This window comes from Salminus brasiliensis, chromosome 22 (assembly GCF_030463535.1).
Source record: "Salminus brasiliensis chromosome 22, fSalBra1.hap2, whole genome shotgun sequence".
Taxonomy (NCBI): domain Eukaryota; kingdom Metazoa; phylum Chordata; class Actinopteri; order Characiformes; family Bryconidae; genus Salminus; species Salminus brasiliensis.
Window position 1 is genome coordinate 7,721,848 of NC_132899.1, and position 23,812 is coordinate 7,745,659.

At 40.2% G+C, this 23,812-nt stretch overlaps 1 protein-coding gene and 1 non-coding gene across 2 annotated transcripts in view; one reads left to right on the forward strand and one right to left on the reverse strand.

Moving 5' to 3' along the window:
- Positions 1-1,794: 1,794 nt before the first annotated feature.
- Positions 1,795-1,865, reverse strand: trnag-ccc (transfer RNA glycine (anticodon CCC)). The gene has a single exon. It is a non-coding gene; the product is annotated as a tRNA-Gly (tRNA).
- A 2,741-nt stretch (positions 1,866-4,606) lies between these two features.
- unc13d (unc-13 homolog D (C. elegans)) overlaps positions 4,607-23,812 on the forward strand; it is a 31,657-nt gene continuing 12,451 nt past the window's right edge. Inside the window, exons 1-20 of the mRNA XM_072666596.1 lie at positions 4,607-5,018; positions 6,575-6,619; positions 6,774-6,824; positions 7,228-7,284; positions 8,953-9,060; positions 9,222-9,281; positions 11,802-11,868; positions 12,067-12,247; positions 14,822-14,866; positions 14,985-15,056; positions 17,131-17,200; positions 17,303-17,407; positions 18,604-18,696; positions 19,684-19,784; positions 19,920-20,037; positions 21,679-21,800; positions 22,598-22,688; positions 23,034-23,090; positions 23,171-23,268; positions 23,384-23,435. Coding sequence (XP_072522697.1) covers positions 4,962-5,018; positions 6,575-6,619; positions 6,774-6,824; positions 7,228-7,284; positions 8,953-9,060; positions 9,222-9,281; positions 11,802-11,868; positions 12,067-12,247; positions 14,822-14,866; positions 14,985-15,056; positions 17,131-17,200; positions 17,303-17,407; positions 18,604-18,696; positions 19,684-19,784; positions 19,920-20,037; positions 21,679-21,800; positions 22,598-22,688; positions 23,034-23,090; positions 23,171-23,268; positions 23,384-23,435 — 1,650 coding nt within the window. The 5' untranslated portion in view covers positions 4,607-4,961. The remainder of the gene's footprint in view (positions 5,019-6,574; positions 6,620-6,773; positions 6,825-7,227; positions 7,285-8,952; positions 9,061-9,221; positions 9,282-11,801; positions 11,869-12,066; positions 12,248-14,821; positions 14,867-14,984; positions 15,057-17,130; positions 17,201-17,302; positions 17,408-18,603; positions 18,697-19,683; positions 19,785-19,919; positions 20,038-21,678; positions 21,801-22,597; positions 22,689-23,033; positions 23,091-23,170; positions 23,269-23,383; positions 23,436-23,812) is intronic.

Here is a 23,812-nt window from a genome sequence, read left to right on the forward strand (position 1 = left end):
TGAGGGAGTTTTGCCTTGCCACTGTCGCCGTTGGCTGCTCACTGGGGGTCTTTGATCCTTTATGTCTTCTTATGTTATTTCTTTTTGTCTCTGTCATTTATTAATTACTATTTATGTAAAGCTGCTTTGTGACGACAACAGTTGTAAAAAGATATACAAATAAATCTGACTTGACCTGACAATGACAGAGGTCAAATGTTTCCTGCAAGTCTTCACCAGTGTGTGTTTGCACACACTGCAGCTGGTATGTTGGCCCATTCCTCCATGCAGATCTCCTCTGGAGCAGTAATGTTTTGGGGTGGTTGCTGGGCAACACAGACTTTCCGTGGACAACTCCCCCCACAAATGTTCTATGGGGTTGAGGTCTGAAAACTGGCTACGCCACTCCAGGAACTTGAAGTGCTTTTTACAGAGCCACTCCTTCTTTGCTCGAGCAGTGTGTTTGGGATCATTGTCATGCTGGAAGACCCAGCCACGTTCCATCTTCAATGCGCTCACTGATGGAAGGAGGTTTTGGCTTAAAACCTCACGATACACAGCCCTGATCATTCTTCCCTTCATTTTTTCAGCATAATTTACAAATTCTTTAAAAATCATACATGTTGAAGTGTACCTATGATGAAATTACAGACCTCTCTCATCTTTCTAAGTAGCAGAACTTATTTTCAATATTTCACTGTAAGAAACTCTAAACCTAAACCCTTTCCTCTATTTTCCATACACTTTATAGACAAACATATTGGGACACCTGCTCATTCTTTTTTGGGGGCATTTCTGTGAGGATTTGATAGCATTCTCTGGGCAGAAGGACTGTTTGTACACTTTATGGACAAAAGTATTGGGACATCTGCTCATTCTTTTTTTTTTTTACATACTTCCAAAATTAATGGTCTTATCCTGTGTTTATCCTTCTTTTGTTGGAGTGTCTGTCTCCACTGTCCAGGGAAGAAGGACTTCAACTAAATTTTGGAGCATTCCTGTGAGGATTTGATTGCATTCTCTGGGCAGCAGGACTGTTTATACACTTTATGGACAAAAGTATTGGGACACCTGCTCACCTGCTACTTATATATCTACCTATCTATCTATCTATCCATCTATCCATCTATCCATCTATCCATCTGTCTACCTTTCTATCTATCTATCCATCTATCCATCTATCTATCTATCTATCTATCTACCTTTTGATCTACCTGTCTGTCTGTCTACCTATCTGTTTGTCTATCTATCTATCTATCTATCTGTCTGTCTGTCTGTCTGTCTACCTATCTGTTTGTCTGTCTGTCTATCTATCTGTCTGTCTGTCTGTCTGTCTGTCTACCTATCTGTTTGTCTGTCTGTCTATCGATCTGTCTGTCTGTCTATCTATCTATCTATCTATCCATCTGTCTATCCATCTGTCGATCTACCTTTTGATCTACCTATCTGTCTGTCTGTCTGTCTGTCTACCTATCTGTTTGTCTATCTATCTGTCTGTCTGTCTGTCTGTCTGTCTGTCTATCTATCTACCTTTCTGTCTACCTATCTGTTTGTCTGTCTGTCTATCTATCTGTCTGTCTGTCTGTCTGTCTGTCTGTCTGTCTATCTATCTATCTATGTATCTGTCTGTCTTGTCTTGTTTGTCTCTTACCCTGTACAGTGCATTGGATTTGAAGGTTGTATGTTTTTAAATAAAGCAAATCTGTGCCTTTAACATTTAATTTTATAAACAATCTTCATTAACTAACTGTTTGTCGTGTCAGTAATAACGATACTGAGAAACGACCACGGCAGTGAGGACAGAGAAAAAGCTCGTGCGCCGCCCGGGAATCGAACCCGGGTCGCAAGAATGGGAATCTTGCATGATACCACTACACCAGCGGCGCTGCTAGCACGCGCCCCCCTATAGGCGGATACAAGCTGACAGGGGGGCGCAGGATTCCTGCTCTTCACATGCAGTTAACTGTAGACAGATGATGCCGGCGGTGTTCACATACAGCAGAAAGCGAGAAGATTACATTAGGATCAGAGAGCAACAATAAGCAAACGCTAGATATAGTAACGATATCTGAGTAAAATATAAATATAACCGGGGTACAGCACTGAGACATCGCAACAAACGAAGAAAGGCGGTGGTCATATAGTGCTAAATAATAAAATATAATAATAAGCATGTTATAATAAGTGTTTTTAAAATGGCCTTTGGTAATGAGGTCTGAGCCTGGGGTTGTAGGTTCGACTGTTGCTCCAACCCAACCCTCAGCAAGTTGGATGGTCTTGCTGTTCTTCAGATTTTTCAAATGTTATAAAAGTAAATACATTATATTATATTAAATAAATAAATAAATAAATAAAGTGTTCTTTCCTGTTTATCACAGCAATGAAGCCAACAGCTACACCCCCTGAGAAACACGCCCCCTACCAAAGTCTCTGACAGGTTTGTGGGTGTGTAGGTTAATGTCTTTGTGTTTATATAAGTTCCGCCTTAGACCACCAGGGGGCGAGCTGTATCAGGCAATGGGTGAAGACACACAGGTTAGGTGTTTACAGTCATTTTAAACGCTCAAGGCAAAGTGAATGTGACAAACAAACAAAATAGACAAATAATTAAACAAAGAAGAAAGGAAATTAGCCAATAAGTGAAAGACAAAATGTGAACAAGCTTATTTCCCACACTGAGTGTCAGCATTAGTAAAGTATATACACCCAGAATCATCATTAGTGTTGGGCACAGATGGAATTTGGCCTTTTACCCATCCATGCTGTGATCGCACCCATACACACACACACACACATACATACACACTAGTGATCACATATGCCTGACACGATGGGCAGCTATTGCACAGAGAAAGGGCCTTGCAAGCCTGGTATCAAACCCACAACCCCGTCCTCAATTGCCCGGTGCTCTAACCACTGAGCCACCATTGCCCCACCTATTCACTCTTATGAAGTTTTCCCACAATAGAATAAAAAATAATCACTAAAACAGTAGAACTATTGTTCTACAACCATACACCAACCTTCATGTAGATTCCCATGTGTAGTATGGTCTTGTCCTCGGATTTCATGTTGGCCCCACGTATAGATCATGGCCCACCAGGGTAGGTGATGGGACCAGGAGATGTTAAACATGGGCCCCCTCTGAATTCTCTGAATGTACACTGCACATTGGGTCTAGATGGGACTGTGAGATTAAGGCGGGCCCATTTGGGAAGCCCAGCTAGGTCCCAGTAACAACATATGTACAAACCCACTCAGAGCCCATGCTCACCTGAAACCCACCTAGCCTACGTTGCACCCTTGTGAGCCCCATGTGAGCATGTTGGCTGGTTTGATGCAGATGGGCTCCAACAGCAGAAGACCATGTCAGGTTTCACTTCTGCCAGCCAAGAACAGAAAGATGAGGATGCAGTGGGTACAGGCTCACCAAAAACTGGACGCTTAAAGTCTGGAGAAATGTAGTCTGCTCTGACCAATCTGGATTTTCAGTTAAGGCACACTGATGGTAGGGTCAGGGTCAGGGTCAGGGTAATTTGGTGCCAACAGCAGTCTAACCTGCCTTGAGTCAATAGTCCGGGCTGAATAAGGTGGCGTAATGGTGTGGGAACACACCATAGCAACACCATAGCAACCACCTAGAAACCACTAGACAACACATCAGCAACCACTTAGGATACCATAGCAACAGCATAGCAACCACTTAGCAACACCATAACAACTGCATTGCAACACCATAGCAGCCACCTAGGATACCATAGTGGCATAGTTTACTTACTTGAATGCCACAGACTATTTGTAAATTGTTGTTGAAGTTAAAGACTGAAGAAACATAGCCTGCTCTGATGACTCTAGATAGCAACACTGTGACAACCACTTAGCAACACCATAGCAACCACCTAGGACACCATAGCAACACCATAGCAGCCACCTAGAGACCACTTAGCAACACAATAGCAACCACTTAGGATACCATAGCAACCACTTAGCAACACCATAGGAATCACATTGCAACACCATAGCAGCCACCTAGGATACCATAGTGGCATAGGTTAATTACTTGAATGCTTTGTTGTTGAAGATAAAAAACTGGAGAAACATAACCTGCTCTGATGAATCCGCATTGCAACACCATAGCAACCACCTAGCAACAGCATCGCAACCCCATAGCAGCCACCTAGCAAACCATAGCGGTATAATTTAGTTTAATTACCTGAATGCCACCGACTGTATATTGTTGTTGACCATGTGCATCCCTTCATGACCAGACTTCTAACGGCTAGGGAGATATAAGAGATATGTATTATAGGATGGTGGCTATAGTTACGAATCCTTTCTTTACACAATCCAAATGAACTGGATTACACATTTACAGTGTTCTCTTTTCTCCAGGTCAGAGTGTTGCGGCAGGACAGTACACATCCATCAGCGGGATCACAGTTTCAGTATCGCGACGTCTACGATACCAGATGATCTCGGAGGTCAGATATAGAGAGTTTAACTACGTAACCGAGGGTTACAAAGCTTGCACCTCTCAAACCATCAGGAGTGACAGAGCAGAGAAGCTCTCATCAGGAGGTCGGCAGAGAGCTGTGTGCGGCAGGGGGTAGGAAGGAAGATGGAGAGAGAGCAGAGAGAGAGGGCGAGAGAGAGCTGAGAGAAGAGGCAGAGAGATAACAGGCTGTTCTGTAAGAGTCAGATGAAGAAACGGTTGCAAGTCACAGGAACAACCTTGAACAGGAAATGGTAACTTCCGCAACACATACTTAAAGCCTCTGCCCTGAAAGATGTATGGCTGTTTCCGAGACTCTTTTAGAGGTTTTGCTGAGCTCGTTTTCATTTGAGTGGATCGGTAGAATCTGCGCTACATCAAGAGCTGTGGGGAACCCTGGATGCTTTGCTGAGGAGAAACTTCTAGAGGATTTTGAGCAGCAGTGTATTAGAGGAGACAGCTTCAAACTCTGACTGCGCCTGCCAGCAACATGGTACCAGTCCAGGATGGGTCAAACGCAGACAAACTGCTCGTTCCACCTCAAGAGGCAAGTAACATCTAAACATCTTCGTACAGTATAGTATTTGTGTAGGCCTTAGTGCTTCGTGCTGTGGCCTTGGCTGAGGCGTCTACCTCAGCTTTAGGCTGTCAGACCATTTAAATAGTGTAGAATTCTGCTACATCTCTACAGTGTGGGTCTATTAAGAGGTATGCAGGTTGACAGTCATGGGAACCTTTGGTTTAATGAGTTTATTTAGCGCTAGGTGGCCCTTACCAGGAACTTTGGCATGTTATTTCCAGCTACGTCACACAGTCAGTGGAGATGACTTGGTATGATGCAGCAAGGGAGCTTTAGTACTTTACAGTCGGGACCTGGCTTACCTGTGAAAGCAGAATTACAAAAAAATCATTGTGGCAAAGGTTCCTTATTGAGAACGAGGAAGAGATTTAGAGAACTGCACGAAACCGCCATAGCATGACCCATTTATTTGCATGGGCATGTTCCGCATGGGCTTAACGGCGAAAAAGCAGCAGTTGTAACGGTCCTGCCATTGGCCACTGTTGAAATAAGACATCAGAGTCTAGGCCTGAAGCCAGCAGTCTCAGCGAAGAGCCTTAAAAGCTGCACCATGCTTCATTTTTCCAGTTTTCCATTAGAAATAAACATCCATTGTTTTACTGTTCCTTTTCATACCTGACGTATGAAAATAACCTCTGTTCTGATTGGCTGCCTGGTATTGTATCTTACTGAGGAAGCAGTCAAGGCTAAAAACTAGCTGCATTCCAAAATCTAGGCTGCAGCCAAGGTGGGCTGCATTTCTCGGCCGCTAGGTCATAAAATGCTCTTCGTATACAGACGAGAAAGGCAGCCTACATTAGGGGCGATTTGGAGGGCGCAACTGATGTAGCTTTCCTGGCCTGCAGGAAAAAATAACCCAACAGCACCACAAAACTGGAGGAGCATCAAAAATGTTAGTTTTTATATTTATATATAATTCATTTGCGCAGTTGCAAGAGGTGGGGCCTTTCACCACACAGCCTGGACTAGACTGGACTATATGTGTGACCAATAGGCCACTAAAAAGGAATCTTCATAGGACAATCCTACCGAATCCTACCTCGGGTGGAGCCTGGGCTTTGGAACAGCTTATGTGATTTCAGTTTAAATGGGTGGGGCCAGCATGTCGTTATCTTAATTGGTGAATACATGATAATGTGCTGGTTTTTGTTACGTCACAGAAATTTGTTCATTAAAATCAGGCAGTTTCTGTAGTTTACTCAGATCAGTACAGACTAGGTAGTAAATAGTGAGTTTAGAAATTTGTAGGTTTTGCATACGGCATCCAGTACCAGTGCTATATATAATTTGTGCTATAGATATATAGTTACACATTTTTAATATTGTTTTAGTTATATCCTAATCTACACTTCACCTCTTTTGATAGTAGGTATTAAATGATTATAATCAACAGTAAAATAGATCAATTCTAATGATAATTAAGAATAAGATACTAATAAGTGTCCAAAATCCCAGACTCATGAATAACCTGTTAATTAATTCATTTTTTTTTTTTTTCATTTTGTCCTCTTCTGGTTGCACAGTCCCACTCGACAGGCCCAGGATCAATTCGCAGCAGACAGAGACAGGTACTGTGTTAATTTGGGCACATCATTGGCCACCTTTGCTGCCTTACTGTGTGCCTGTGTGCTATTGTAAGACTGATACACTACTACTGTTGTGGTGCATTTTGCAAACTGAATGAAATGCAAATCCTCCTCCATGGCTGTTTGTCCTCTTCAGGGGTCTCCTGCACGGAGGCTGGGAATGACAAGGAGACAGAAGGACAAAAAGGTGAGCACTGACGCTCATTCCTTGTGAAGGTCATATGGGTCAAACTCCAGATTTACACAGTCACAGAACCCCTCAGTGTCTCTTAGTTTAATACACAGGAGAGGAGATCTATGACTTCATAATGATGTGATTTGATCATTTATTAAAATCACAGAGAACACATTTCAAGAGCTGACAGAACAGTAAAATAGACAATCAATAACATTTTGATATAAAATATTTACAAACAATTTGATGCATTTTTACAACCCTACTAATGAAATATAATCAACACTGTGATTCTATTGCAGCATTTATGTACTGTACTGAGATACTGTAGGTGTTTACTGTAGCAGATGACCATTTTAAGACTTTAAGAAACATTGGCATTATTAAGCAGCTAAATGCAGACATTTGATTGCAGGATTTCAAAGATCCAGAAAACCCAGAGGAGAGGGACAGGAGGCACAAAGAGCAGGAGGCAAGTAGTTACACTGTGAATATATATTGTTATACTGTGGGGTTAACATGTACTGTAAGTATAGATGAACTTTAGTGATGATATTTGCATAAAGAGCCAATCTTGTAAATGTTTAGAGTGTAAAGAACCTTTACATTGACTGAGGTAAATGTACACACACACACACAAACACACACACACACACACACACACACACACACACACACACACACACATCTCTTGCTAAAAAAAACTAATAATGGTTATCTAGGGCACTGAGAACCCTTGGTAGCATCTAAGGTAGGTGTAGCTTACTGAGAATAGTGAGTTTATCTCATTTGAGGTGGCCTAGTTGTGTACACTACATGACATATCTGGTACACATCAAATTTGCCAGTGATGAATCAATACTGTTAAGCAGACAGGATTAGTTCTACGTGAGGAGGTGGGGCAATGTAATTGTCATTATTGCGGCCCACACGCTTACACATCAACTCTGGATTCTGGACGTTGTTAACCTATTGCTAAATTAATCTATATTACATTAATATGAATCGACATGTGGGTGCATATTCCATCATATCCTGTGGAAAAGAAATTTTCACAGCTTTTCTCCAGTATGGAGGCGCTCGAGGAGGCGTTTAGTTTCGTTATGCATGGCACAGATACCTCGGGTCATTCAAGTCCGTGGCAAACCTCAGTCAAATCCAGAAGACCAACCAAAAGACTCCCCAGAGGCGCAACACTGCTGGCAGCTTTAGGCAAGTCATTGTGTAGCGTGGCCTGTAGCCGAATGGTGTCACAAAGCAGCTTTACAGAGCTTTACATCTGGGTCTGAGCCTCTTTTGAGAAAGCCAGTGGCAACGGTGGCAAGGAAAAACTCCCTCAGATTGAGAGGAAGAAACCTTGAGAGGAACCAAGACTCAAAAGGGGAGCCCATTCTCCTCTGGTCAACACCAGATTTGCACAACAAAATTGCCATCATGTTTTTTGGAGATGACAGAGTTGAGTAGATCGCATAGCCACTCCCATCTCAGTTTTTTATTCCGAGATTTCTTATCCTGTGCAAATCAGTCATAAATTTGACAGATGTCCTGCAGTAAAATTACATTACTCCACCTTCCCATGTAAAACTAATCCTGTCGGAATAGGGCTTTAGTGTTAAATTAACACTCTGAGTGTGGGTGAGAATTTAACACCCAGTGTTAATGTAGCACTAACACTACTTTACCAATTTAAAGTAAAGGTGTACGTATTTGTCACTGTACAGCGAAATATGTCCTCTGCATTTAACCCATCTGTGGTAGCAAACACACACACACACACACACACACCAGTGAACCAGGGGCAGTGAGTACACACACACCCAGAGCGGCAGGCAGCCAACTCCAGCGCCCGGGGAGCAGAGAGGGTAAAGGGTCTTACTCAAGGGCCCAACAGTGGCAGCTTGCCGAGCCCAGGAATTGAACCCACAACCCTGTTATCAATAGCCCAGCGCGCTAACCGCTGAGCCACCACTGTCCAATTTGCTGTGTACCTCACTTAATATGCTTTACAACAATAATAAATGCAACTTTTCTCATCTTTTGCCAATCAAATGTGTCACAAAATGAATCCTCAATGTTCTATCCTCAATACACACACAGTACATACAGATGAATGAACCAATATAACCTGTAATATCTGCAGCTCAAACCCTTGTACAAGGAGCTCCTGTACACCATTAAGCACAGACTAGGGAAGTCAACTGGCAGTACACAGTACACTGCCACTCAGCTACAGGACTACATCAAAGAGGTAAGCTCACAGTAAACGCCACATATATGCACTAGAATGAACAATATCCACTATATACTAATGACTTGGGACCTGTTTAGACTTTTTCACCCAACTTCTCAGGAGGTTGTACATTGCGTATTGACTTGTCCTAATGCATGTGCAATATGTCCCTCTGGAAGGCATTTGGCATGACAGATGCTGAGCATGAGAGCCTGAATGAAAAAGTCCAGAGTTCAGAGGTAATAAATGACTTGATCTATTCATATTAAGCAGCTGTTGTAAAGAGCACTTTAGGGCTGGCCAACACATTGCTTCTAACTGGTATTTGTGAACGAACACTCAAGCACTCTTTTCTCAATTTCTTCTAAAAACAACAGTTTACATTTTATTATCCAGTATTTTTCTATTTTTAAAGTCAGTAGTGTTGTAGCGATAGTGCAAATGAACTGAAACAGGCCGTTAAAATATTAAACACATTTGAACGGGTCCTGAAATATGTGTATGGTGTGTAGACCAACAAGCATTTCTCAGATGAGGATCACTATACTGCCCAATACTGGCTTCATGGTTTACCACCCTGTTATCTCAAGCAATTTTCTCATTATCCAATAATTGAAAGTGTTCACGAGTGGTGATTTCTGTCTTTGGCATCTTTGCCATCTCATTCTTTTAGCTTCGGTTGCTGCATACACGGCACAATCAACAAGTGTTAAATCAACTCTATAAGTGTTAGTTTATATCTTTCTCACCGGCTAGAGTTAAGTTAACGCTGTTGTCACTGCTAGAAATGTAACTCTGTTTAAGTGATGATATAATTACTCTGGTGGTGTTAGAAGAGAGACTCTGAACAGAGTGGTTTTAACACTCATCATATGTCTGTTATATCCTTTGGAGGGTTAAAAAACATTACAAATAAAGTTTTATTTCAACACTCACCCAGTGTTGATTCCTAACTGAGAGTTAAAAGAAAAATCTCAGAGTTCAAGTTCAGAGTCTCTGCTTCCACTTAAGATATTACATTTAATTAATTCAATTAGCTCCTGTCAGTTAATACTATGCATTTTTACTAAATGGCATATTAACACAGGGCATGCAGCCTGCATACCATCAACGGTCAACACTAAGGCCAAACAGTTACACTAAAATATAGAAAACATTTACAGCATGTAAATAGGTGGTGTCAGAAGCCAGTGGGAAAGGTGGGAGGAGCCTAAATGAATTTAACTCTTCATTAGCACCTGCCTTAGTCATATTTTAAAACCATCAGTGTTGAGAACCTTTAGAGCAACTCTAAAATCCACACTACACAACTCTAGAGAAGGTAACGCTGAAAATGTAACACTGTGGTTTTTGCAGTGCAGTTTTCTCTGAGGTGGCATGGAGGTTGCGGTCATGCAAAAACATTGTATCTACATTTCTTTCAGTTTTACATTTTAGACAAAATTTGGATCTGACAGTTTTGCACATTTGTGTCAACAATTAAAGAAAAGCTAATTGCATGCATTAGAAGGAGTGTCCACAAACATGTGGACACATAATGTATAAAAACAACACCCAGTGTTCCAGTCACGAGTAAAATCTGCAGAAACTAGTGTGAGATACCTGTTAGGACTTTAAGGGTGATATGGTGAAGCCAAGATCTAGTTGTGTTTATTGAGCAAAAACCCTGTATCTCCATTTTTGACCTTTTTCACTCTATGGCATAATGTGAATTTGGCAGTTATTGTTTACATGGTGTCCAAATTTCATGATGAATGGGTTAATAGAAAATGCTCCAAAATAAGAGGGTGTAAATGTGTAAGTGTTGGCTGGGTTTCTGTTTCTTCATTAGCCTGTTAGCTCTCATCACACTCGGACTGATTTATACACTGATCTCAGCACTGATGAGAACACACTCAGGCTCTGTTGTGTCACTGTGTGTCCAGACAGAGGATATGAATAGATCAGTGTGTCCTAAATAAGGTGTTACAATAAAATGAGTCGAGATCTGAGTAGTGTAATTAATTGACCTTTATCTTGGCAGGAAGGGTTTAGTCCTGTAGTCTCTTTAAAGGCTTTCAAGTCTAAAGTTTAAAATATTCTTTCTAAACTATTGTAGCTGCAAAAAAACACTTGTATCTCCACGTTTGCCTTTTTAATTTTTTTTTTCAATATTTCAGGATTAATAGACCAATAGAAATTCTCCAAAATCCTATGGAATGATAATAATAAAAAATAAATAAAAATAAAATAAAATAAATAATAATAATACATTATATACATTATACATTATATACATACATATACATCATATATATAATATATTTATATATATATAAATAAATAAAAAATCTAACTTTACAGAAGTAGAAATATATATATATATATATATAATTTTATTTTTTTCCCTACTTCTTTAAAGTTCACATTTTGGTGATATGAGTTTTTTTTTTTATCATATTAACAACAACAATTCTATCTAAATGCTTTTGATGATGAAATGTGTCATTCTTTAGGCTTTAATTTTCATGGCTTAAGAATACATCAAGTTTTAGATACTAAAAAAGAGAAGCATCTACCATCATAATGAACAAATATTTCAATACCAATAACAATAATCAAATAATTCGGGTCAGCCCTAAAAGTGCTCTACACACAAGTTTGAATTATTCTGAATTGATCTGCTATTATCACGTATTATCACAGTTTCTCAATCTCACTATAACAGATGTAAACTACGCTGCTTCACTTCTAACTCTCCTCACTGGTATTTTGCACAGCGGCCAGTTTACTGCCTTAAGGTCACGGTCAAGGAGGCCAAAGGCATTCTGGGGAAGGACATCAGTGGTACGGCCCATTTTCTAACTTCTGGCTATTTTTAGCTACACTCATACATACAGGATCATGTGGTAGAACATGATATTAAATGGCTATTTCTGTCCCTGCCTACATGAGTAAGAAATGACATCACAGAGTCAGACTCCGGACTTCCTCCAACCCTTGACTGTGTCTTCCTCTGTTTTCCTCTATTTCTGTCCGTGGCAGGATTCAGTGACCCGTACTGTCTGCTGACCATCATGCACAAAGGCCTGGAGGCTCAGAGCAGCAGTGCCCCCTCCAAGCCGCAGAAGGCTGTGGTGAAAGATTCAGCCCAGCACAGGGAAGTGTTTCAAACAGACATTAAGAAACAGACACTCAACCCGGTCTGGGACCAAACCTTTAAACTGTGAGTGTGCCACACTACTCGTTCATCCATCATTGCACCTGAAAATCACATGGTAACAACATCATTGTGGTTGACCATGCCTTATCCAGGCCACTACAGAGAGCCGTGTGCCTCTGATGTGAATACAGGACGACCACCAGAGGCAAATAAACCTCACTAGTGCTAAATTAGCCCAGTGGTGGAGAGCTCTGACCGCAGAGGGCTGAAATACAGCACAATTTTTTTTTTGTTTGATTCAGCTCCTACTTAATTACACCGTTTTTTTAATGACTGTAGAAAACATGGACAGCGCCACCTCTAGTGCCTCTGCTGGCTAGCTGCAGTATGATGTGTAGCTCTGACCATCCCCATATGTCTCAATGACAAAACAGCCCATTTTCCAGCTCTACCCATCTCCAGCGTCTCCAAACTGTGCTAAAATTGGCCAGTTTTCATTTTCCCCCAGAAATCAGTTATTAAACCCTTACTCTGCTATATTGTAAGAGGGCGTGGTTACACTTAGGAATGAAGTGATGGACAGCCTTGGACAACCTGCATGGCACCCTGTACCCTGTTTATTACACAGCAGCTGAGGTGTGGCAGATCGAACATGAGCTGCACTTTTACTGTTGAAGCGTTCCGCCTACCTGATGAACTGGGAGTCCAGTGGGAAATTGGCTTCTGCACTGTAAGCTCAATCACAACGGTCTGAGACACGCTTGGTCCTGGAGAAAGGGGCAGGTCCCCTAAATGAGTAGGCGCGTCAGGCTCGGGTCTCTACTGCATTGATTCTGGATGCAAATTTGACAACACGGCAGATAGTTTTGGCTTCACATCTATGGAAGGGAAGAGAACGGAACCACAGTGTCCTTGTTTTCTACAGTCATTAGGTCACCACATCATAGAAAAGCAGCAATTAATATAAATATATGCGTAATTAGCTCATTTATTAACTCACTTATTCACATTGCTCACAATTATGACTGAAAACAACCGTTTTAGAGCAAATAACACTTAAAAATGTGTTAACAAATATTACCTTAATTAAATTATAGGCTTTCTAGATTTCATATTGTATGCGATTGCTGTAATTGGTCACATTTCCAGATCTATTTACCTAAGGTTTCAGCATTGTAGCTCCACAAAAGAAGCAAAATTAACATGCTAATTTAAGTCATATAAGTCTGTTTAGATTAAGAATCTGTGTTTGAATAAGCTTGTATGGTAACACTTTATTTAAGGAATTCAAAAGTAGGGTTTTTTTAAGGTCTTTGTCCCAAAAATCCAGAATTAGACATTTCTAAAAACAAAATAAATAATAAACACTAGGCTTTCAGCTGTATTCAGTATCACCTTTATTAGTACATAACTGGGTCTGAGGTCTGATGTGTGAAAACCACTAATAATTCCACTATGAGTTGTGATAATGTACAATAAACACTTTGGTACCACCCTGTTATGCAAATTATTTAGTTCTGTTTAGTCTAGGACACAACATGCAAGCTGGGCAGATGTTAGTTTAACCATTTTAACCATCAAATGCTGATAAACTCTTGTCTGAAAAACATACTGACAAATGAGAAAGTCTGTTATTGCCACCAAAGTGCCATTGATAGATACTAACTGCAGTCTGTGATGCAAGCCGACTCATTAAGTACGTTTAATTTAGTGCTTTTTAGTCTCTAATTGGGGATGTGTTTAACCTCACTTTACAATATGGAACAATTCTTAATGCATGACTTAAGTATTACAATTGTATTATTAACTCAATAAACTCACATAAAGCAATAAACCTGGCACTATCTAGAACCTACATGGATCAGAATGCAATAATTAGTGATTTTTGCATAACAAAGCTCTAATTATTTATATAACAAAAGGTCATAATGAATACAACTGCATTGTGAAATCATTTAGAAATGTCTAATTTAGGCTTTACTAAACAAAGAACTGGACCTCAATAAACCCCCGTCATGGTTTCAATGGTCGTCAGTTTAAAATATAAAAAATCTATGAAAAATGCAAAAGTATGCAAGGAACCTGGTTCATACACTGGAAAAAAGTATATCAATTATATCAGCAAAAGAACTGCTATTATTTATTTTTTAGATTATTATCTAAAAGTACTGAGTGTAAAAAGATTATTTTATATATTTTGTCTTTTTTATTGTGTTTTATGAACAAATTTGCTTGTGTAAAGTAAGTATTAGACTGTTTTAGTGGATAAAATGACCTAAAACACATAACGTCTGGAAATAAGTTCAGTACTCTTAGAAATAAATTTGACAAACTGAAGTCCAGAAAGTGAAAACGCAGAAAGTAAAAATACAGTGGTTTCCAGCAGCAGTGCTGTCCAGGCAGTTCCCCTCCTTTGCAACCCCCTTGCTTATAATACCCTCACGGCAATCTCAAAAAGAGAAATCTGATACATTTAGACTAGGTTTCAGGTTTGCAGTGAATCATTAGATATGTGAATTTGCAGTGGCATTTCAAACACGTGAGTAGAGCATCCTGGAACCCGTTTGGAAATGAACATGACTCATGAATCATGAATTAACTGGAGTTCATGGTTGTGTCTCTGTTGCTTTCATTCAGGGTGTTTGAAGATATAACCTCAGCCAATTTTCACATGGAAATGTGGTGAGTAATGTTCCCCTTCTCTGCGCAGTGGGCGAGCGCCTCAGCTTCAGTTAGGTTCTGTCTGAGTCACTGTGGTTGAGCGAGGTTTGCTGAATCTTTCTCGGCCTCTGCTTCACAGGGATAAAGACGAGGAAGTGTCGCTCGCTCAGAAACTCGACGAGTTCCGGACAAATTTCCACGGCTTGAAAAGGTCACGCCAACGTTGTGTGTATTTAACACACACACACACACACACACACACACACACACACACACACACACACACACACACACACACACACACACACCAGCCCACGTCCAATGTGTAAACTCTAAAAGTACAGTTTCTGGTTTGGGTGTATAGTTTCAGACTAAATGCGGCCCTACATTATAGTAAATGTCTGTAATAACTGTGTTATTACACATTAACAAACCGTACAGTCACACTGTAACTACTGTGATGTGTTCGCTGTTACAGATGCATTACAGTAGTACAGCTTATGTAATTTCACATGTGTGTCAACTTCAGTTTTGACTCATGATTTCACAAGCGCATCTCAAAAGCTCAATAACAGGAAAAGCAGCCGTCAGTATTTCAATTAATCTATCAATCACTTTATTTATATTACACGCTTCAGACAAATAAAATTTAAATACACACTGCTTCACAGGTGATTGATGAAAGAATAGGATAAAGAGAAAGAATAAAAAAATAATAATCAGAAATTAAATATTTAATATAAAAATAAATGGTAAATGGTAAATAAAGGTAATAAAAGTTAAATAATAAAACTAACAAACACAAAATTACTAATAAATAATAAAATAAAATAGTAGACAAAATAAGGTAATAAAACTAAACCAAAATACAAATCAAAGTAAAGTGTGTATGGATATTAGGACTAAGAGAAATTTATTATATAAAAAAAATATATATAAAAGCTAGACTGAATAATAGTTGTTTAGTTTGCGCTTAAGGATTTAAATGTTTTGAGCTTCTCTCTCATTATTTGGAAGGTTGTTTTATTTTATAAACTAATAAAATAATTTTAAAATCAATACAAAAACAAACAGGTAACCAGTATAAAGATGTTTAATTACCATGTTATTACATATGTATAAGCACAGTGGAGTGCAAGCTATTGCAGATATTGAGATACACTTGTTGATACAAACTGTACCACTGCAATTACATTACCAATTAAATTACATTACCTCTTACATCACCAGTACATGTACATTTACAGCATTTAGCAGATGCTCTTGTCAAAATGCTTCGCTATTTACTCTGAAATAACCTCAGCTAGTTAAAATAGACTAAAAATGCAAATATACCTCTAAGCTTAGACACTACTAAACACAAGTCAATATGGAGACCATTGTACTCTACTCTTCACTCAAGTACTCTCAGAAGAGATGGGTCTTCAGTCTGGGTTTCAAGACAGCGAGCGACTCTGCTGTTCAGACACCCAGGGGAAGTTCGTTCCACCACTTCGGTACAGGACAGAAAAAAGCCTGGACGCTTGTTTTGCGTGAATCTTAAGGGATGGCGGGTCGAGCCGACCCGTACTTGAAGCTCGACAGGCTCTTAGTGCAGATCAGCTTTTGACCATTGCCATTAAGTACGGAGACAATGACAGTGTAACCATTAGTTACACGGTCATTGCCTTGGCTATTAATGGGTAACAACACAGTTATTGGAGATGGCAAATATTAAAAAGGTTGGGCCTTTAGTTAGAATAGAACCTTTACATTATGTTGAGGTTCTTTCAGCCTTAAATAGGTTACACACCGACACTTCTCATTTGCAAATATGGTTCTTTAAAGAACAATTTGCTGAAATGATCCTCGGGGTATCGAAAGTGGCGTAATTAGAATACAGCCTTTACATTACACTCTTAAAAAAAACGTGCTACAATTGGTTGCTGTAGAAGAACCACTTTGGTTTCCCTGAAGAACCATGTTTGTCAGAGATGTGTGAGCGTGAAGAACCTTAAAATTGGTCATTTTTTATTTTTATTTGTTATTAAGTGAAAGTTTAACTTTGAAGCTTCCAAACATGGTTCTTTAGGGGACGAAAAGGGCTTCTTCTACAGCATCTCTCAGAGAACCTTTTGTAGCTGTGTAGATGTGGAGGTGCTGTGTAATAATAGGTTCTTCACACCAACATCTCATTTACTGATCCAGTTCTATATGTAATATTGCGGCACTAGCACAGTATAAATGTTGTGCTTATGCACGTATTATATTGTGATTTTGGTCTTTTGGTGTTGTTCCCATTACAGAATGATAAAGGATGCAAAAAAGGAGAAAGGGACGGACGATTTCCTGGGCAACGTTGTTCTCAAACTACAGGTAGATGTGCATCATGATGTACAGAGCATCTTACAGCTGTACCATTGAGCAAACCACACTGCCGACTAATGCAAACCACTTCCTTGTGAATGTGAATTGTAGGACCTGCACTGTACAGAGGACAAATGGTGCATCCTCCAGCCTCAGACAGAGACATACCCAGACCGTGGACAGTGCCACGTACAGTTTAAGTTCATCCACAAAGACGTAAGCACCACCACTTTCCTGCGGCTACTTTGCTTACTTTGCTTACAGTTGGTTTTCTCTGACGGGAAAGTCCAACAGGGTGAAAATGGACTGCGATACCTGCGATAGCACTCACAAAAGTTTCATATTTAGCTGGTATTGAATTGCGTAAGAGTTCATAAGAGTCAGGTGATTTGCTTTACATTTGTTAATTAGTCCCACAGTTAGAAATATTAGATATTTAGTCTATTAAAGATGATTCACTTAAGATCATTGTCTTTTTTAAAACTGCAACCACTGTAGGTGGTCTGTAGACAGCAGTGAAGGAGCTACATCACACTATTAAAAGTATAAGAGCCTTTTGGAGGTTCTTCAGTTTGAAACCCCCTTAAGGTGCTTCAAGAAAAAAAACTTTTTTTTTTTTTGTTTTTGTTTTTTTTTATAGAAGAAATAGGTTCCCCAAAGCACCTTAAGAGGTTCCTTTATTTAATAACTCTTCCCTCAGGGGCAGTGTTCATAAGGCCTACGTAAGCCTTTCATTCCCATAGATCCACAATTCTAGTTTTCCCTTTCTGATACCAATACTGAGATCTTGACTGGTATATATATTGACTATTACACTTTAAAATGAGCTGTTTTAACAGGTGAGCTTAATCATCTAAAAGTAGGCTATCAAACACACAGTTGGCAGAATCACATCACTGTTTCTGAAAAGATTTGTTACCGGATTCTTGAATTTCTTATATTCTTATCTTATATATTTTAATATCCAATCCAGCAGTTTTTGCTGATATTGAGCCAAAACTGATCAGTATCAATACCAATATGCTATTTCTGGCCATCTAAAGTCATCCTTTCTGGGCTGAAATTATCTCAGAAGTTGACATAAGCAGCCATCATGACTGTTGGTGCTTTTTAAAATAACACTATTGACAATTTTAGAACACCCTCGATTTTTTCATGTCAAAAACAATATAAAAATGTCAAATGCCTGGTCATGCTGCCTGTCATCAGCAGCCAGAGCCCGAGAGAGCACAATCAGTCTTGCTCTCTCTGGGTGGGTAGATGGCACTCTCTCTCTCTTTTTCCCCCAACATTACTTCAGTGTGATGCTGGCCAGCATGTGCGATGAATCAGAGCTGGGTAGCCAAAGGAGGGCTGACACAATAGTGATACAAGGGAGAATCGTAGTCTTACTCTATGTTTGTGACTGGCAGAGAGATGAGACACTGAGCGCTGGCCGAAGTCCTTATGTGAACTACAGCGGCATCCTGCAGCAGTTTGTTCATGCTCACATCTCCAAACAACAGGTAGGCCACTTTACCTCACCTTCTTAACCGTCTGTGCTATGATAAGAAAGTGGTTGTACTTCGGAATAACTCTTGTAAAACAGTCTGGGGAAAGTACTTTTGATTATCTATGGCTTTTTTTGCAGCAGAGTATTTATGAAATAATGTTGCATAGTGGATACAACACTAGCTTTCCTGTGGCAGACTGGGGTTCACTTTCCCTGGCTGGGCAAACACACCATGCTACACCAATAAGAGTCCTTGGGCAAGGCTCCTAACACTACATTCTCCAAATTCCATTATTTATTAAGCTTATTCTAGGAGTCTCAGTCAAATACATTGAAAATGAGATGAAATACAGTACAGTACAGTACCAAAGACTAACCCTGTGTGGGGTTGACTATATTGTTGGAGAATCTCCATTCAAAATGCTGTGTAGTCCAGGATTAGGCTTAATCCCTGTCCAAGAGACCCTGTATGTTCTGATATGTTCAGCTTTTTTAGGATGAATCTATCACTGACTTAGAAGTTCTGCTTGTATAATCTCCATAGAAAAGCACTACCTATAAAGAGACACACTCTTGAGGAGCTGCCCATGAGCCACCACGCCCAAAGCACAATGTAACCTCCCTAACCTCTACCTCTGGATTGATGGAACTCCATCCAGTACCTCTGGAATGAGCTGGAGGGGAGTTTGTCCAGATCCTGATTTAGAACTTATCATCCAACATCAGTACCTGAACTCACTAATGCTCTTGTGGCTGAATGCAATCAAATCCTCACTGCAGTGATCTAGCATCTAGTGTGAATCCCTCCCAGGAGAGTAGAGAAGCTGTAACTGTGTCAAAAGGGGGGCAAACTCCCTATTAAAACTCTGTTTGATTTCAGTCAAAGCTTTGCATGTTCAGGTGTCTACACACTTTTGAACATACAGTATATAGCCTACTGCAGATGCTTCTTGCCCATGTTTCATTCCCTTATAATGCCTTTGTTGCCATCTTTCTGTAGGACAGTAGCCCCTGGAAGGGTGGACTGTGTGGGGAAGGCACCATGTTGTTGGAGCACTATGCTGCCCAGAATGACATCTCTCCCTTTCTGCAAGACCTGGCGTGAGTTTTGAACAGTCTGTCCATCTTCTAAACACTGAGTTTGGTTAAAACAACCCCAGAAACTGCATTAGAAGATGAGCAGTGCTCGATTGAAATCTCTGATTTGTGTGTGTGTGTGTGTGTGTGTGCGTGCAGGAAGTGGGTGGCCTACAGTAAGCTCTATCAGAGTTTGGAGGTGGATTCTACAGTGCTGTTTCAGCAGCTAACCAGTATAGAGTATCACTGGGACCAGCAGGAACTTCCATATCAACAGGTCAGAGAGCTGTGGTACACTACGTTATGAAACTGCTTTAGAAGGTTTGGTGTCACACAAGTTCTAACTTAAATGAGCCACTAGGACCCTTAGGTCCTTCAGACATACACTTTATGGACAAAAGTATTGGGACACCTGCTTATTAACTGTTTCTTCCAAAATCAAGGGTATTAAAAAGAGTTTATCCTGCTTTTGTTGGAGTAACTGCCTCTACTGTCCAGGGAGGAAGGCTTTCTATTAGATTCTGGAGCACTGCTTTAAGGATTTAATTGCATTCAGCCACAAGAGCATTAGTGAAGTCAGGATGTTGGATGATCACCAGCCCACCTCCCCAATTCACCCAAAAGTTCCACTTGTCCACAGCTCAGTACTTAGGGGCTTTAAACCCCTCTAACCCTGGTCTGGAGAGTCTTCCCTATTCTATTGGCAATACTTTCCTACAGGCACTAGACAAGCTGTGTGTGTGTGTGTGCGCGCGCGCATTTGCACATCAGTATCAGCAATGGGTGCAACCTAGTAGATGAGTGCATTCTTTAGAATTAGGGGTGTCCACAAACATTTGGACATATATTGTATCTGATAAGTTGAGCTAGGAATAAGAAATCTGATTGAGGTAAAGGGAGGAGACGGGTGGTGGAGGGTTGTGAAGACTAGTCATGTGCACATGAACAAGGTAGAGATGGTAGTTAGGGGACGTTAGATTGGGAGGAGGGGCTTCAGGCATGTTCCTCTTCACAGTTTTGTTTTTGTTATTTCATAGCATCACAAAAACCATCTAGCTATCTTGACAAACGGTCATGTGCACTATTACTCAACCCCTGACCCATCCTTTTGTCTTGATGACCTCTAATAAGCGAGTGGAATCTTCCAGCACATGGTTTGATGGTTTCCGTGCTGCAACTGCTTTCTTTAAATCCCACCAAAGAACTTCTATGGCATTTAAATCTGGAGACTGAGAATGTATCTCCAGAACCTCTAAGAACTGACTCTTCAACCAATCTTTGGTTGGCTTGGAAATATGATCTTCTAAATCCTTACTTTCTATTGAGGGGGTTGAGTATTGAGTATTTCTGATGTCTGAAGTGTAAGCAAGCCACAAGAAGGAGCGTTTGCGTCAGCTCTCTCCATTAATTAAGGTTCGAATTGGTGCCAAAGCTCTCATCTAACACTGTGGTTTATGGGACGTGTGGATGAATCACGCTTTCTCCATCACAGCGCTGTTCTGAACTGAAACAGGTGTTTACTGTTTTGGTGTAGAAATGCACATCAGCAGTAAAGCCTTCGACCCTTTCCAGTGCGTGTGGGAGTGAGAGCTGTAGCTGGAACTGCAGATGTAAGATAGTGTAAGAGTGCCGAATTCTGCAGCATACGCCGTTTAGTTTCTTATGAAGTGTTCCTGTTTCACAACATCATCCTTCCTTCGAAATCTGATTAAAGAAAAGAGTGTTTGAGATTTTCTGGCGTTTTGCAATCAAAGCCCAAAGCTTAGGCAGAATCCATCCGCTTTACAGATGCTTGTGCCGTGGCTGTGAATATGAGCGACATTTTTTGTGTCTAATTGAATGAGATTTGATTAAATTCATGATGTGTTTTAAGGATCTCAGTGTTTATGTAGCTTGTTTTGATGTGTGTTTGTAACAGAAACAAGAGCTGGGCGATTCTCTCCATGGCTTTCTTCAATACGGCCTTTGTTTAGTGTCCAAGTATAGGGACATCTTTCCCCCGACGCCCAAAACCACCCCGCGACTACACACACTGCTCAGGTATTTGCACTGAAGATTATGAGGAGGTTCAGTATTTGCGATTATGAGGGGATTCAGTACAAACATTTATGAGGGGATTAACGATTTCAACATTGGCTCCTCTAAGCAGCTGCCTAACACTCTGACAGATGTCCACAAAGCAGGAAAAGGATATAAGAAAATAGCAAAGTGTTTTTAGGTGGCCGTTTCCTGTTATACGGAGTATAAATATGACCTTCATGAGTCATCATGTTTATGGGGACAAGTGAAGCTTGAACGAGATCCGATCTCTAAAAGCGCATGTTAATAAAGAAGTAAACAGCTTCTTATAGGGCTTCAAAAAGTGTTTACAAGTCGGGACAGTTGCCAAAGTAACAAAAACTGAAAAGAGCCGATAGCCCATACTTTATACCAAAGTATTGACCATACAGGGGGCTCCACATGCTATGGTCTCTTTTCAGTTCTTTGTTAATTTAAAACTGTAAAAGACAGAAATAAAATTAATTTAAGAAATATAAATAATTTATTAGTTTAATAAAAGTGATCTTGCTTAAAATATGAAATACATGTTTTATCTTCAATTTTTACTCCCTTAGCTGTTTACAGTAAGAAATTTTATCCAGGGGTGCTCAAACTTTTTCATGCCACTGTACATAGACATAGACTGGTAAACTTTTCTAAAGCTTTAATTTTAGGGAAAGAAAATATGTACTGTTTTCTAACTATTGCTCTCGACCAGTGCTTTTAACATTGTGTGTATGTGTGTGTGTGTGTGTGTGTGTGTGTGTGTGTGTGTGTGGGTGTGTGGGTGGTTGTAGGGTTTTGGTCCAGATCTGCAAGACTCGAGCCTTTCAGAAGCTCAACCCTGCACAGTTTGACCTGCATGAAGAGGTCACTGATGCTGTGCTGGTGAGAAATACAATATTTAAAGACAATAAATGTCACAGTACAAAATATTTTTCAGAATATTTGGACATGCAGACAAAAAGCATCAGTAGCAAATTCTTAAGAACTGCTGGTCAAATACTCTCCCGTATTGAGTACAGTGGATTATACCCAAAATCGGCTGCACTTCATCTGATTCGACGGCAGTAATTACACTCTCTGCACTGACGATATCCACAATATGCTTGCTTTTATCACGTTAACAAACTGTATCACAATTTGATTATATAATATCATCATATTGCCGAACCCTATTTACTATATTTGCCCAGATCATTTGTGACCTGATTCCTGTTGTGCTTCTCACAGAACGGTACAGAGGAGTGGTTCATCATTAAGAAAGGACTGCATCAGCCCATGACCAAGGTAAACTGCTACTGAATTGAATTACAGTTTTTAATTTAATTGGCTGTTACTTGGCTTATTAAGTTGCCCGTCTGTTCCAGGATCTTCAGGAGACTGTTAGCGCCCTCTCTTTGTTAATCAGGGAAGTGCAGGAGGACATTCGTCTCAGTAAAGATGTGTGGAACAGAGTCTTCGTCAGGTAGTGCATCACTCAGATCTATAATCACTGATCATATACTCATGTAATTGTAACTGTAATCACTGATCATATAAACTGATTATTTTCATAAACTGCTCTCTGTGTCTCTTCTCAGTGCTGTGCAGTTAGACGTGTTCACAGTAGTGTACCAGAAGTTGGACTCTCTGGTGAGATCTGTTTCCTTTCTGATCTGGATTCTTTATTAATGTATTTTAATAAATATGGTCTATTAGGGTAAAGAAATCATAGCTCATAACACTTTAGAGCTGGACATTGTACATGAACCTATTGGTACCATGCTGCCTAATGCCAGGTGTGGCCTAGAGAGGTATAAAACCCCCCAGAATAGAGCTGTGGACCAGTGGAAGAACTGTGTTCTCTGGAATGATGGTGCTGTCCCATCTAATTCTTTTGGGATGAGTTAGAGAGTTGGGAACGAGGTGGAGTGGTGATCGTCTAATACCCTAACCTCACTAAAGTGCTTGTCACTAAATGCAATCAAATCCTCACAGCAATGCTCCTCAAAAACTAGTAGAAAGCCTTC